At 31.8% G+C, this 14,216-nt stretch overlaps 7 protein-coding genes and 1 non-coding gene across 8 annotated transcripts; 3 read left to right on the top strand and 5 right to left on the bottom strand. All coding sequences in view use genetic code 12, as the record gives it.

The window, feature by feature from the left end:
• Window positions 1-185: 185 nt before the first annotated feature.
• Window positions 186-701, bottom strand: CD36_53150 (myosin light chain 2, putative; the record flags this gene model as incomplete). Its single annotated transcript, XM_002420565.1, has 1 exon — window positions 186-701. The coding sequence occupies one exon, from the start codon at window positions 699-701 to the stop codon at window positions 186-188; it is 516 nt and encodes a 171-aa protein (XP_002420610.1).
• A 220-nt stretch (window positions 702-921) lies between these two features.
• Window positions 922-2,166, top strand: CD36_53160 (actin-like protein, putative; the record flags this gene model as incomplete). The annotated part of the gene is made up of 1 exon (XM_002420566.1): window positions 922-2,166. The coding sequence occupies one exon, from the start codon at window positions 922-924 to the stop codon at window positions 2,164-2,166; it is 1,245 nt and encodes a 414-aa protein (XP_002420611.1).
• A 121-nt stretch (window positions 2,167-2,287) lies between these two features.
• CD36_53170 (uracil phosphoribosyltransferase, putative) lies at window positions 2,288-2,944 on the bottom strand (the record flags this gene model as incomplete). The annotated part of the gene is made up of 1 exon (XM_002420567.1): window positions 2,288-2,944. One exon carries the CDS (start codon window positions 2,942-2,944, stop codon window positions 2,288-2,290), a length of 657 nt encoding a protein of 218 aa, XP_002420612.1.
• A 284-nt stretch (window positions 2,945-3,228) lies between these two features.
• CD36_53180 (U6 snRNA-associated Sm-like protein, putative) lies at window positions 3,229-3,762 on the bottom strand (the record flags this gene model as incomplete). The annotated part of the gene is made up of 3 exons (XM_002420568.1): window positions 3,229-3,368; window positions 3,446-3,665; window positions 3,754-3,762. The coding sequence occupies 3 exons, from the start codon at window positions 3,760-3,762 to the stop codon at window positions 3,229-3,231; spliced, it is 369 nt and encodes a 122-aa protein (XP_002420613.1).
• Window positions 3,763-4,071: 309 nt separating this feature from the next.
• On the bottom strand, window positions 4,072-4,593 carry CD36_53190 (conserved hypothetical protein; the record flags this gene model as incomplete). Its single annotated transcript, XM_002420569.1, has 1 exon — window positions 4,072-4,593. One exon carries the CDS (start codon window positions 4,591-4,593, stop codon window positions 4,072-4,074), a length of 522 nt encoding a protein of 173 aa, XP_002420614.1.
• An 832-nt stretch (window positions 4,594-5,425) lies between these two features.
• On the top strand, window positions 5,426-5,519 carry tRNA-Glu (TTC). The gene has a single exon. It is a non-coding gene; the product is annotated as a tRNA-Glu (tRNA).
• Window positions 5,520-7,743: 2,224 nt separating this feature from the next.
• CD36_53200 (conserved hypothetical protein) lies at window positions 7,744-8,571 on the top strand (the record flags this gene model as incomplete). Its single annotated transcript, XM_002420570.1, has 1 exon — window positions 7,744-8,571. The coding sequence occupies one exon, from the start codon at window positions 7,744-7,746 to the stop codon at window positions 8,569-8,571; it is 828 nt and encodes a 275-aa protein (XP_002420615.1).
• A 4,242-nt stretch (window positions 8,572-12,813) lies between these two features.
• Window positions 12,814-13,827, bottom strand: CD36_53210 (ER protein involved in lipid remodelling of GPI-anchored proteins, putative; the record flags this gene model as incomplete). Its single annotated transcript, XM_002420571.1, has 1 exon — window positions 12,814-13,827. One exon carries the CDS (start codon window positions 13,825-13,827, stop codon window positions 12,814-12,816), a length of 1,014 nt encoding a protein of 337 aa, XP_002420616.1.
• Between the last annotated feature and the right edge of the window lie 389 nt (window positions 13,828-14,216).

Here is a 14,216-nt window from a genome sequence, read left to right on the forward strand (position 1 = left end):
ACGATAGAACTAATAATTAGTCCAGGAGAAAACCAACAGGAAAGGGATAAGCAAAACCTGAGAGATAAATGTGATTTATTTTACGAGGGAAAGATAGAACTACACAAGAATTGAATTGTTTGTATATTTAGTTGTTTTGGTTTTCACTTTTGTTTTTCACCCTTTTATATTGTATTGTATTGTATTTAATCAATGTATGCATCAATCCACTTGGATGCCAAAAATATTTGTGTACCATCCATTTGTTCTTGTACAAAGCCTTCAACCAATTTATCAAATTTAGCTCTTGATAATCTATGATCTCCTGACCCTATTTCTCCCAATTGTACAGAACAACAAGCATCTTTAAGTTTGTTTACATCTATTTGTAATTCATCTTTGAATGTTTTCAAATTCTCTTTGTCCAGGTATACTTTAAGGGCGTTATAGATTATTGATTGGTCCTCAAATTTCAGTAATTCTTTGGCCATGATGTTCAGGAATTGAGTGAAATTGATCCCTGTTTGAGACTTATCCTGTCCATCTACCGTTAGCATCTCTGTTAATTGTGATTCTGAAGGGGAGGGTAAACCCAAAGTTGAATATAGTTTTACCAAATCGTCTTTGGTTATAGTGGAGTCTCTAGATTCTCCATCTATCAAAGTAAAAGCATTTCTTATTTGACCTTTTTGAGTCGATGATAAACTAGTCAAATGCAGCATTGTATATGGGGTAGTATTGAGGGTTCTGGAATTACAACTGTTATTTTTTTACTTGATTTTAATATTCGTTGTGCCTTATTTTTTTTGGGTTTTTTTTTTTTTTTCGTTTGTTTACATTCGTACCAATTTTTAAAAATTTCTTTGATCTACTTCAACATTTTCATATACGTGACATATAAAAACCCACATCGCTCCTCCTTGTAACTTTGCTTAAAAAATAATGGCAGAAATATTATACAATCAACCAGTGGTCATTGATAATGGATCAGGTAATTTAAAGGCAGGATTTGCTGGAGAAGATAAACCGAAATCATATGCCTCGGCAATAATAGGACGACCAAAGTATCAAAAGATCATGGCAGCAGGAAGCACTTCTTTAGTACTGGAACAGCAATCACATGATCAATTATTTATTGGAAATGCTGCTCAGGATAATCGTGGATTATTGAAATTATCGTATCCTATAGAACATGGAATTGTAAATAATTGGTCTGACATGGAAAAATTGTGGTATCATACATACACTCAAGATTTGAAAACTCAATCGGAAGATCACCCTTTATTGATTACTGAAGCACCATTGAATCCTCGAACAAACCGAAATAAAATGTGTCAGATATTATTCGAAAACTTTAACATCCCTTGCATATATATATCAATTCAAGCAGTGTTGTCATTATATGCTTCAGGTAGAACTACTGGTGTGGTTATAGACAGTGGTGATGGGGTAACACATGTAGTTCCGGTGTATGAAGGATTTTCATTGCCACCATCAATAAAGAGAATGGATATTGCTGGGAGAGATATAACCGAATCTTTGGCATTTAATATTCGAAGAATGACAGGAGTTGCCTTACAGAGTAGTTCTGAATTGGAAATTGTCAGGTTGATCAAAGAACAAAATTGTTTTATATCAAAGGATCCGGTAAGAGATGAGAAGAAATACGGTAGTCATTACAGTAGAAATAATCCCAATAATGAATTGATGTCCACTTATAAATTACCTGATGGACATGAAATCCAATTGGGAGTGGAACGATTTAGAGCTACAGAGATTTTATTTAATCCTCAACTCATTGGCCATGAGTCACTGGGGATTCATGAATTGGCTTCATTAGCAATTGCCAAGACTGATTTGGATCTAAGATCAATCTTGTATCAAAACATAATATTATCTGGTGGTAATACTTTGTTAAAGAACTTTGGGGATAGAATGTTGAAAGAATTGAAAGATTTACAACAACCACTACAAGAAGATCAAAAAATGAGTATTTGGAATAAGAATGTTCAGAATGATGTGTACAATACCAAAATGAAAGTGAAAATCTATGCACCACCAGAGAGAAAGTATTCAACTTGGATTGGTGGTTCTATATTGGCAGGGTTGTCGACTTTTAAGAAAATGTGGGTTACATCAGAAGAATATCATGAAAATCCAGATATAGTACATGTAAAGTGTATGTAAATGGTGAGGAAAAAAATATGCATATTTTATTATTACATATCACATTATGTATTGGATTATGTTGTATATATATATATATACCCTATAAACATAATCATTTGTGTGTAATAATAATAATTGATTAAATACAGTAATATCTGTCACCGAAATCTCCTAGACCTGGAACAATGTATTTGTCTTCATCTAATTTTTCATCAATTCCACCGGTGATTATTTTGACATCAGGGTATTTTTCATGGAATGCTTTGATACCTTCTGGTGCTGCCAATAAGTTTAAGAATAAAATTCTGTCCATTTTCACTCCTCTGGCCAATAAAACCTCAACGGCCATCATTGCTGAACCTCCTGTTGCCAACATTGGGTCTAATAAAAATACATAACGTTCACTGATATCTTCAGGTAATTTTTCATAAAACAATTTTGGTAATGCAGTTTCTTCATCTCTTTGAATCAAGATTTTCCCAATTCGTACTGAACGACAACAATCCCTTAACCCCATTTCCATGGATTCTCCAGCTCTGACAATAGATACTCCACAAATTTTACCTAAAAACTTTGCCCCCTTGTATTCGTATCCACCATGACACTTGATAATTGCTTCTTCAACTGGTAATTGGTTCAAACCTTCTTCGACTAATAAACGAATGATTCTATCTGAATAGAAAACAAAATCTCCACGTTTAGTACGCTGATCACGAATGATTGAATACAAACCAATTAATTGGTTAGTTTGTGGTAATAAAATAACGTTCTTGCTCACAGCTTTGGCAACAGACATTTGTGTTATGGAGATTAAAAGGGTTGTTTGGTGAAGATAATCAGAAAAATGTAAAGAGATAGAGATGATAAAGATTAGAATTGAAGAAAAAAAAAATTTCAAGATGTTAGAGGAGGGTCGCGAGATGCTCCCACTATTTCTCGATTTACTTTTTTTTGCTTAAGTACTTGTCACATACAGATTTAACGATACCCCCATTGTATGACATATATATATTATATTATATTACTGATACAGGAGAACAACATACAACTATGTCTTGAGTTTATCATTCATCTCTCTCACTATTGTTCTGGTTGAATAAATGGATTGTCAATGATCTCACTACCATCCACCGGTGATATAGTCAATAAACTTGTGCATCGAACAACAACCAATCCAAAGTCTCTGGTTTTGTCTGTTAATATTTCATCATCTTCAGGGTCTAGAAATAAACAAGTGAAAAAATGTTAGTAACTAAATCTTCTTGATATGGATTGCTCTTTTAGTTTATTTACATACCTCTAAGTGTTTCCGTTACGTTTTCTAACACCAAATTCATCAATTGGTCGAATCCTTTCAAAATTCCTACTATTTCTCTTCCTCCAATGAATTTCACCCTTATTTTTTGATCTTTATATTTATTCAAATCCAAAATAGCTTCTCTTTTTGGACCTTCCTGTTTTGGTGCATTGGAATTGTTATTTCTTCTTCTGTATTGTTGTTGTCTTGGTCTTCTTTCCTATTCAAAAAAAAAAAAAAATGCAGCGTTTGTTAGTATACTTGTTTTCTAATCATCTATCTATTCAGTGATTGTTTAGATTACTTACGTCAGACATTGTTGGTTGTTTGTTGGTTCACTTTCAATCAAATAATTGTTGCTTACTCTCCAACAGTTTTTTTTTTTCTTGTTCTTGTCAAATGGAAACAGCATTCTTCTGAGTGTAAATACTATGCAGGCAGTTTTTTTTTTTTCACAACTCCCAGTATGGTTGAGGTTTCGTCTGGCAATTGGAAAACATAAAATAACTAATTTACAAATAATGTATTGAAATACTTAGTATATCTATATACACTAATAATGCAGTAATAATCTATGTACATAACCACAACAAGAAATCTCTTTACTGACGTTCTCTCTATCATTTCTAATATTGATTTCTCAACCACAATTGCTTTCTCTTTTGTCTATCCAACAGTTTTTTCGACACCACTTTGACGGGTTCTGTAGTTTTCTTTGGAAATTGACTTCTCAAAAAGAAATGCAATTTGTTCATCTCAATATTGAATTCTTTACTAATTTCTTTTATTGTCCAACGTTCAGGATCAGCAGCTCGTAATTCTTTGATTTTGTTGATTGTATCGGCATCAACATTATATTCTCTTTCATGAGGAGCTTTGATCTGTCTTATAATTGGCATTTCTGAAACAATTTTTGGATCAATACGATGTTGTTTTGCCAATTCCCGTCTCGGATCATTCTCTGGTAAGAAAATGTATGGAGTGATCATTTGTGGTTTAATTATTGCCGCTGGTGGACTATACACAAATCCATTGTTCTTTGCTGGTTTGAAATTATATGCTGATCTTACTTGATTGTATTTGTTCTTAGGTATTGGTTCGTATGGAATAGATTTAGTTGAAACTCTGCGTATCGTAGTTCTGATCATGATGTGGATAATGGAATTTGTGGGAACTCAAATTATAGCTTTTCAATAATTAGATAATGGATTAAGAAATATTTGCTTATGTATATACAAGATTTGAAGTTGACCTTGTTTCTGTAATGGTTAATTTTCGACCTTGAAAAAAAAAATTTTTTTCCTTACTAAACAAAACTAGATTGGAAGAGAAGGTGAAAAAAAAAAAAAGGTCTTAAAGTCGTGTGAACTAGGTTAGAAAATGCTAATGCCAAAAGCACTTTGTAATAAAGGTATATCAACAACATGATAAATTGACAATAGTGACAATTACTGTAGGCATGGCAATAAGAGAAAAGAAAGGTTGAGTTGTTTTGGGAACTTATGATATCCTGCTTGAAATTTTTCAACTTCAAGTACAATATTGATGGTGGCGACCTAGGCTCTGTTTATTTGGTTGTCAAACTTCTCTTCATTTCATCTCTCAGCATGTTTATAGAAAGGACTTTAATGATTTAGTTGGTTTTTAGGGGAGTTCTTTCTGTTTAGGAGTAGGTAACCAAAATTGAACTTTCTCGGGATTCATAATTGAATTTGAAATGGTTTTAATACCAAATTTTTACAGAATTAGAGCTAAATGTAAAAAGTGACAAAATAAACAATACCATCTTCAATTAAAGATATTAGCATACATAGTCAGTAACTTTCTATGATTCTGACATTTGTAATCAAGCAAATGTAATCTCTAAACCTCTAAACAATTTACAATTGCAACGCTTATAAATTACACTTAAATTTGCAGAAATAAAATATTTGTATTAACACGGTGACAAAAAATTAAGACATTTTCCTTTCATTAATTTCCAATATAGTGTAGTGGCTATCACGGTTCGCTTTCATTTCTTTCTTAGGAACAGAGCGCCGAGCAGACCGGGGTTCGATTCCCCGTATTGGAGTTTCTTTTTTTTTTGGCAAATCAACCTACATTTGTTGCTAGTTTATAAACTAGAGTGCTCCTTTTTTTATTTTGCAGATCAACAAAATTATTGCTCCATTTATAATTTGGTAATTTCACTATATTAAGATTAGAAAGATTAACCGTGGTAGTGGAAGGGTTTTTTTGTTTTGTAACTAAAACATTTTTTTTTCTTTTTTTTTTCATGGCATTGCTTGAACAAACACTCTTTATACAGCTTATCTCTTCCCAATAAGCTCTATCCAGTCTTACGAGGTCAAATTGTAAATCATGAGATCAATTTCAATTTAGGACGCGTCTGCGGTGATTTCATTTGGACTCATCTTTAGAAAAGCTTAAATACTTGGAGAATGTAATATGCTCAATGCAAGAAGAGGGTTCATTCTACAAATAATCTGATGAATAAAACACAATAAACAACGAAGAAAATAAGAAATATTTTTTTGTAACATGGTTGCACAAACCCCAATTAATTTATTGGAAACAACATCATTCGGGTAAACTTGACATTTGTTCCTGAAAAAAATAGTGTAGGAGAATAATTGATTGATTTGGATTTAATTATTTAATTAGATTCGAATTTAGACGATTGAAATAATTAGGAAATGGAACTTGAAAAAGCAAGTTGTGGCGAAGTCTATAAAATTATGACGCGTCGGTCCTTGCACAATACATATTGCAGAGCAATGTAGTTAGCAAGAACACGTTTTATCGCATTTATATGGGATCAAATCTAGATTGGAGTAGCAAAGCGTTAACTGACGACGACTGCGACAACTAGTAACTTGATCAGCTTTTGATCCCGCCCATTGGACCACGACAACTCCTTGTTACGCTATGATAATGAACCAACCAAGAAATCAATTCTCAGCCTCTATATTTTAGGCTTGTTTTTTTGTTTCTCTGAGTCACACAATTATTACCGAAAGTCGATCTTTGAGATGACAAATGAGAGAATCTTAACCTTATCGTCACAGTTATAATAATAAAAAGAATTCAGTGCAAGAACAAAGAAATTCATTATTTGACAACTACCGGAATTGCGAAACTGTCTTTTAGTTTGTTGTGTCCCTGAGGGTGTCAGTAGTAATGTAACCACGTATTTTAGTTCTACTTTATAAAGTTTACGTTGAGCAAAAAATTCAAGCTTATCAATGATTGTTGGTTTCTTTTGGTATTTTCCCGAGTATTCGCTAAATTGCGTATATGTAGTAGTAGTGGTGATGGTTGATAAAGTAAAATGACACAAAAAGACAAATTTTTGCGTGTTGGTGAGAATAAAACCTATTGTTAGTTATCTATAACCAATATTGCTTTGCTTGGTCTGTCTAAATTTCAGGTTCTTAACCACGTATGCATTGTCTATAATAACACCTGTGAACTAAAAATCAAAAACGTTCAAAATAAATAAACTGATTTTCATTTTTAATTTCCTCCTTTTTTTTTACTCTGTTAGGGTCTTTTTCGATTTGCTATAAACTTACGGTGATCATTTCCTGCCATGTATAACGATATCCTGTCCAGCTTTTATCCTCCAAAAATAAGCTTAGAAAAACTCTTAGGGGTAATTAATTAAATTTTCAGGATTCTGTGTCTAAGAAAAATCCCAACAATAATCTATTGTTGCATTGCATATATTGCAAAAAAAAAAAAAAAAATTTTTTCTTTCCACACGTAGAAATTAGTTATCTTTTATCAAGCCCTTGATTGTATGGCAAATTGTCTCAATTAGTTTATAGTGCCTATTGGATATTTTAAGGAAAAACGGCTCTTTCAGACTAAAAGGTCTTTAATTTTGTTAATTTGCCAATCGTTTTTGTTTTACTTTGTCACTTACTTGTTAAAATTTTGTGCCAAATATAAATGTCAAGTAAAATTAATAGTGAATTAATTAATTTATTTTTTAATTTAATTTTTCCTACATGCATATTTTTCGGTTTCAAAAAGTATTCACCTGGGAATTCAGTGGGTAAAAAATAAGGCGACACCATAGAGCATACAGATCATTCTGAATATTGTCTCAAGTTTTTAGAAATTAATACATAAACACTATCAATTCCCCCATTTTTGAATTTAAATAAGGGAAATTTTCTTTTCATAAAACTGTTGTTGGTTATTGCTTTATGTTATTAATTTTTCACGTTGTCAATTCCTGGCCTTTCAATTTTTGAAAAAGAAAACAACAAGGAACAATCATTAGAAACATGTCTGCGTTTCTATTAGTTAACGAACACACAAACACACAAGTGGTCAAAAAGAAAAAACGACATAATGTTACCCCAACATCTTCAACCAAGTCAATTATTTCGGGATCAGATACAAGCAGTCATTACCGGAAGAAAGTGTTTGATATTAACAGCAATCGCTATGTGGACACAACTAGCTCATTTGAAATTTCAGTGGACGATATTGAAGAAGAAAGAAATGATTTGTCACACCCCAGTATTCGTGGGCATCAAATCGTCAAAAACAAGAAACCATTTTTCCCACTAGAAGAGTATATTATATTAAGACATACATACTTTGACCAAATCAAGAACAACAACAACAATTCCTTTGCTTGCAATAATATCCAAACACTACTACTGAGCAACCAGTTTTGGAACAACGTATATCAAGAAATGAAAGATGATAGTCTACAGTCAACCTTTGATTACTTTCCATTACTCCCCAATAGAGCAGTCCTTGCCCAATTTTACCAAACAGTCATAAACAAAATACTTGAGGAAAACAACATTGAAGCCGATTACGAAGATTATAAAATGCAGCACAATCACCTTTACTCGTCTCATTACAAATTGAGCGTGCAAGAGAAACTAGCAGACACAATGATTATCAATTTGAAGATATTTCTACGCGGCGAGGCTGACAGCACTTTTCAACAATGGCGAAGATTTCTACGATTTTTAATTTTGGGTTTTTTACAAACTCCAGAACCATTTTCGTCTTCGCTTAAAACGATTCAATCGACGGGTCCTAAAAAACCGAAAAAGATTTCTTTTTTCAAGAAATTAATTGGTTCTAAACATTGAAAGCTCTTTAAAGCTTTTTGCATGTATAGATTAATAGAATGAGTTAGTAGCAGGTCTCTGAGAGTGCCTGACACGAGTTCTTGTTTCAATATAATATTGTCGTCTAATTTTGTCTACATGCACATGCGTGTTAGTGTTTTCAGTATTCACTATCTTTAAGAGCACCAATAATCCATTACACTAGACTTCATAACCATTGGATACAAGTTTCGAACACATCCGGAGATACACCCAGTCGCACGTAATTCCAAAATCATTTTATTTTTTTGATTCATCTAATGCACATTCTTTTTTGCAACACTGGAGCTTGCAAATGATGAAACAATGTGCTTGACTTTAGATTCTTGATGAAAAAGAAAAACGATCAATATCCACGAAACAATCATATTTGTAGACATACCAACATGTTGGTATGCTCCTTGTAAAAGACGAAAGCAACATTATGCCCAAATATACATTCTACCTCTTGTCGAAAGCAAGGCAAAGGGAGAGAAGGACGGCAGCAACTGGAGCTAGTGAACAGGGTAAATGATCAGCCAAGAGAACACCCACACACACAGGAAAGCAAGAACTAAAATGATTGTCATGCAATGCAATTACGAAATTTGGAAATCCAAACTTTCCGGTGTTCCCTCTTTTTCTTTTTTATTTTTTTTTTGGTACAGCAATTGACTCTTTGTAGCTAAATCACAATAACAGGCAAATATACACCTTTTTGTTGGAACTTCAACAGATAAAATGTAGTTACACTAAACCCATTTGTATAATTTATGAACGTTAAGTTTGTAAGAGTAACAGATAAGTACGGAAAATAATACAAAAAAAAAGAACAATCAAAGTCCAACATTGTGGAAAGCGGATATTATACCCCCCACGAATACAATTATGAGGGTCGTGCATTTACCCACAAGACTCAAGAAAAAAAAAATTTATACTCCGATGTGTCGTGTATCGAGACAATTCAATTTTTTTTTTTGGATTAGTTTCTCCAGTGCATTTCACATACACTAAATATCCTGCATATAACCAACCAAATATTATTTTTCTCCTGACTAACTACTACTACTATTACTAATATTTGTGTGTGTACCTCCATTTTTTCCGTTCCCTGAAAACAAATTTTTTTTTTTCCCATTATTATTTTTTTGATCCCATTGCACACCCCTTTATTTTTAGGCCACGGCTTCTTCTTCTTCCAAAAAAATTTTTTTTTTCGAGTCTTTTCAACAACTAAACTATGCTGAAAAGTTCTACCCAAGGAGTTTCCAAGTATGCACTCGATACGCCAATTACTTTGTTTGGTACACGTAGCTTGGAAATGCAGAATATCGTAGGTTTTCTATTTTCAAATGCAAATATACCTCCTTATTGTCTGCAAAGTACACGTCTATAAAAAATTAATTGGCTCGACAACATGTAGTTGCTAAGAAGAAATAATGTTTGTTGTTTGGGTTGTTGGTGATGATAATGATAATAGTTTTTGTCGTAGTAATGCTAACACGCAATTAACAACAATTACCACAGTTTAGATTGTACAAGATTGTGGTATCTTAGAATCCGATGACTAAAATTTCATCTCATTTCTATTTTTACCCAAAAAATAAACAGAGGACAAAATAGATTTCAATTCTTGCTTACGTTTAATTGGTCGGAATTCAACTTAAAGTAACACAAAAAGTATTGTGGTTTTTTTCTTGATAGTGTTGATGAATAAAAAATTGAATTTGATAGTTGGTAACAAACCATTCAGCAAGTGTGATAATGTTGTTGGGCCATGTGTTGAGTACATTATTTCATTTACCTACTATCTTGACCAGATACATAATTGAAATTGGATTAATTTATGGCAACTGGGAAAATAAAACTATGTCGAGTCAACCCCCTGAAAGGGATCGATGTCTTTTTTTTTTACTTACCAGTCATATATATATGACGTACAGTTGTAATGGTGATTACTTTACACATGATAAGACATGTTTTGTTAGTATAAGAATTTCAAGTAAACAAAAAGAAAATAGAATAAATCTAAACTGAACTAAAATCCATGACTTGCACAAATTATTTAAGATTCTTAACTGCTTCGTACTAGATAATTGTTCAAAGCAATAGTTTTTGAAATAACTTTTTTAATTTAAATTTAGAAATTTCATAAACAAAAACAAGATAATATCTACTTTCTTTTTTTTTTTTTTTATTTTATTTTAGTCTAGTATTTATTGTTATATGTGTGTTTATATGCGTACACATGTGAGTATTGTATTTGTACATGGGATTCATTGAGCGAGAGAAGAATTTGGCAGATAGGCACCACAAACGAACTAAATCAAATCTCTGCACACACACAAAATTTTTTTTCTCTTTTCCTAACGTCATTTTAAAATATATAAAAGCCCCTAGAATCCTTTCAAAAAGAAATAGATTTTTTTTTTTTTTATATCAAAAGGCTTCCATTTATAAATATTTTTATCATTTTCCATATCTAACTTTTATAGAATTATTTGCATCTTCATCAACATTATAAGATATGATTCCAGCTCCTCAAAACGATAAATCTTTATTACAAGAACACAAGTTCTATCAATCTACAGAAAAGCAACTTCCTTTGACTTTCAATGGAACTCATGTGTTCATAATATTTTTCATAATCTTTTTGGTTGCTTCCGCATACAAGCTAATAACTATCAGCAGAAGAAGTAGAAGAGCTTTCAATCAAGAGTTTGAAAAGACAAACCCAGTATAATATAAAAATGCATCAATTGATTTCGCTTTTAATTTTCGTTTTTTCATAATTTCATTTTTCGATTGCTTTTCTTTAGTTTCGGTCATTACATTAGTTAATTTTATAGATTTTGGGTTAATAAACAACTTTACTTAATTGGTATAACAATTGTATTTCATTTCTAATAACCTTTTGATATTCAACTTCAACATTTTGGAAAACAATTGTACTCTCTCTCACATGTATCGTTCTATTGCATGGTTTTTTCTCGTTTGTTCTCTTCGGAAAAACTTGCACACGAAGAATTTTTTTTCTGTTAAAAGTGGTGACTTGCACGCCCACAAACTTCAAATCACGACGACAGCCAGCATAAAAAAACAAACAAACAAAGAAAGAAAGAAAACTCGTACCAGTGTCAACTCATGAATCAAATTATGGCATGGTTTTTTTTGCTTTTTCCCCCTATCTTATTTATCCCCACCACGTATTGCTATAATATCATATAGCAAAAAAAATAACCAGCACAATCTCGAAACATGATCAGAGACTTGTTTCAAAAGTACTAGAAGCTCCATTGCACATGGTACTGTTTTATGTTAGATTGTAAGAGCGATTAAAGATCTACCAATATATCTAGTACTTGTTTCCTGATTCAGTAAAAACTATTTTAGATAGTTCTAAACTGAGCTGGTAAAACCATTTCTACAGCGTTTAAATTGTCTCTGAAAAGATAGTGATCATGTAATTGCTATTATTCTAACACCCTAGACAATACTTCTGAGCCCTAACAAAAATTTGAAAGCTCTGGTATGGAAGAGGTCGTGCAACACACATATTTCTCCACTATAAAAACACATTTTGAAGAGCAGTAAAAATTTTTTTTTTTTTTTTTTTTTTTTTTTTTCATTTACATCTTCACATCTTTTCTTCTTTCAATATTACCAAGAATATCTAAAACCTTTATCGAGATATATAAATTAATGGATTAAAGAATTTTTATGGTTCTTGTAAATCATTAATCCGTATATCTAAAAGTAGCATATTTCATTATATGTTTCTTTTTGGTTTATATGGGACAAGAATGGAATACAAACTTTTTTTTTTAATGATGACAAGATCGCTGTGCACCAGTCTGAGTACTCAACTGCATGACAGACCCAGTATATACCCAAATTTCTGATCTAAAAGAAAAACAAGTATTTCATGATTGTCTTATAATTGTCTTAATCTCTTTTAAATCGTATTGGATGAGAGTTGATAGTTTGGGCCAGGCTCAATAAATCAACATAAAGAAATAATCCAGTCAATGTCTATTTTGAAGGTTATTTATAATTGGTTTGCGTTTCCAGTCATACTCATCGATCATAGCTCTAAAATGTAGATTACTTTACCAACCTTTATAACAATACCCTTTGCATCTTTTCAATGATATTTCGAAGTATAACACAAAGAATTAAGGAAACACAGAATTCTTCTTCAAATAATACAACATATATTCACTATAATAATACATAAATTATACCTTACACTTTTGACTCTGAACTATTAGTAATCTTCAACATTTCAATGTCCCATACATTCCAATCAAACCAAATAATACTAGGAAATATTGTAACCAAGTGCCACAATGCATGAGCATCTACAAGTCTGCCTATCGGTGGGAAATCGTTCAACTCTAAACTGATACCTAGTAATAAGATGACATTATTGAAAATCGGAATCAAGGGAATCAAATTAGATAGTGACATACCAATATAACTGAGTTTCTGTAATAATTTGGTTTCATACGGTAACAATTGAATCGAATTGTTGTATATTATGCGTTTCTGGTTGTAAACACGATAAACGCGCCACAGATGGAAACACCATAATATCATGGCTGAAACTCCAACAATAATGTTGATTAATGTGTTGTAAGAATAATCCCAATTTCTTTCCAATCTAATTACATGGTATAAATATAATACCACCAATGCAATGTGCCATAGTATTAAATTTTTCTTGTGTCTGAATAATTGGAAAACTCTCACCACAATAACATTTAAATTACACAAGATGATCGCAAATGCACCAAAATAATCCAAAGTTTCTGACATCTTGGTGTCTTTGAAATGGAAAATAGCACTAAAACTCCACCCAATACAAGTGACAATTAACAAGACCAAGTATTGAACATACATGGTTTTATATTCCGATTCATTTCTTCTAAATTGTCGATAAATTATTCGAAGATTTTTGTAATTCACGTACAAATTACCTAATGAAAAAACCATGGCGAAAAACTCTTGCACTCCCAACACTCTTTTAAATGGCCATTTACCATAAAATTGAACCATTGGTACATTCAGTGATTCAAGTTGATCGGTGATTAATTGTTGACAAAAATAGTTACAATTGGCTAGACAGGACCAAATGATCGATTGAGGAATGGCATGACAATCACATTGGTATAAACATGATTGAAATTCCGGAAGATTGTCACCAAGGGAAGCAAATGCTACCACAAATAGCATTACAAACGAATATAGTATCCTCATATCATGAATAGAATCAATAAAATGTAAATGAAACGCAATGGTAATATAAAGAAAGAGCAAGTGTATACTTCAAACACATCATTTGTTTTTATTTTTATTTTTTATTTTTTTTTTTTGTTCTTGTTCTTGTTCTTGTTCCTTTAGCCTTTTATCTACCATTCTGTTCTATTACAGAGAGAACAGAAGAGAAAGATTCTCACAATTATAACAAAAAGATAAATTCAAAAACATCACAAGGCATTCAATTGTTTATATTGTTAATATTACAATGAAAAAGAAGAAGAAAACACAAATTTCGTGATGCTATTGTTGTTTTCTTAAAACCAAACACTTGATGTATAGTTTTTTTTTTTTTTTTTTTGTATTTATTTATTTATTTATTTATCTTT

Source organism: Candida dubliniensis, chromosome 5 (assembly GCF_000026945.1).
Source record: "Candida dubliniensis CD36 chromosome 5, complete sequence".
Lineage (NCBI taxonomy): Eukaryota > Fungi > Ascomycota > Pichiomycetes > Serinales > Debaryomycetaceae > Candida > Candida dubliniensis.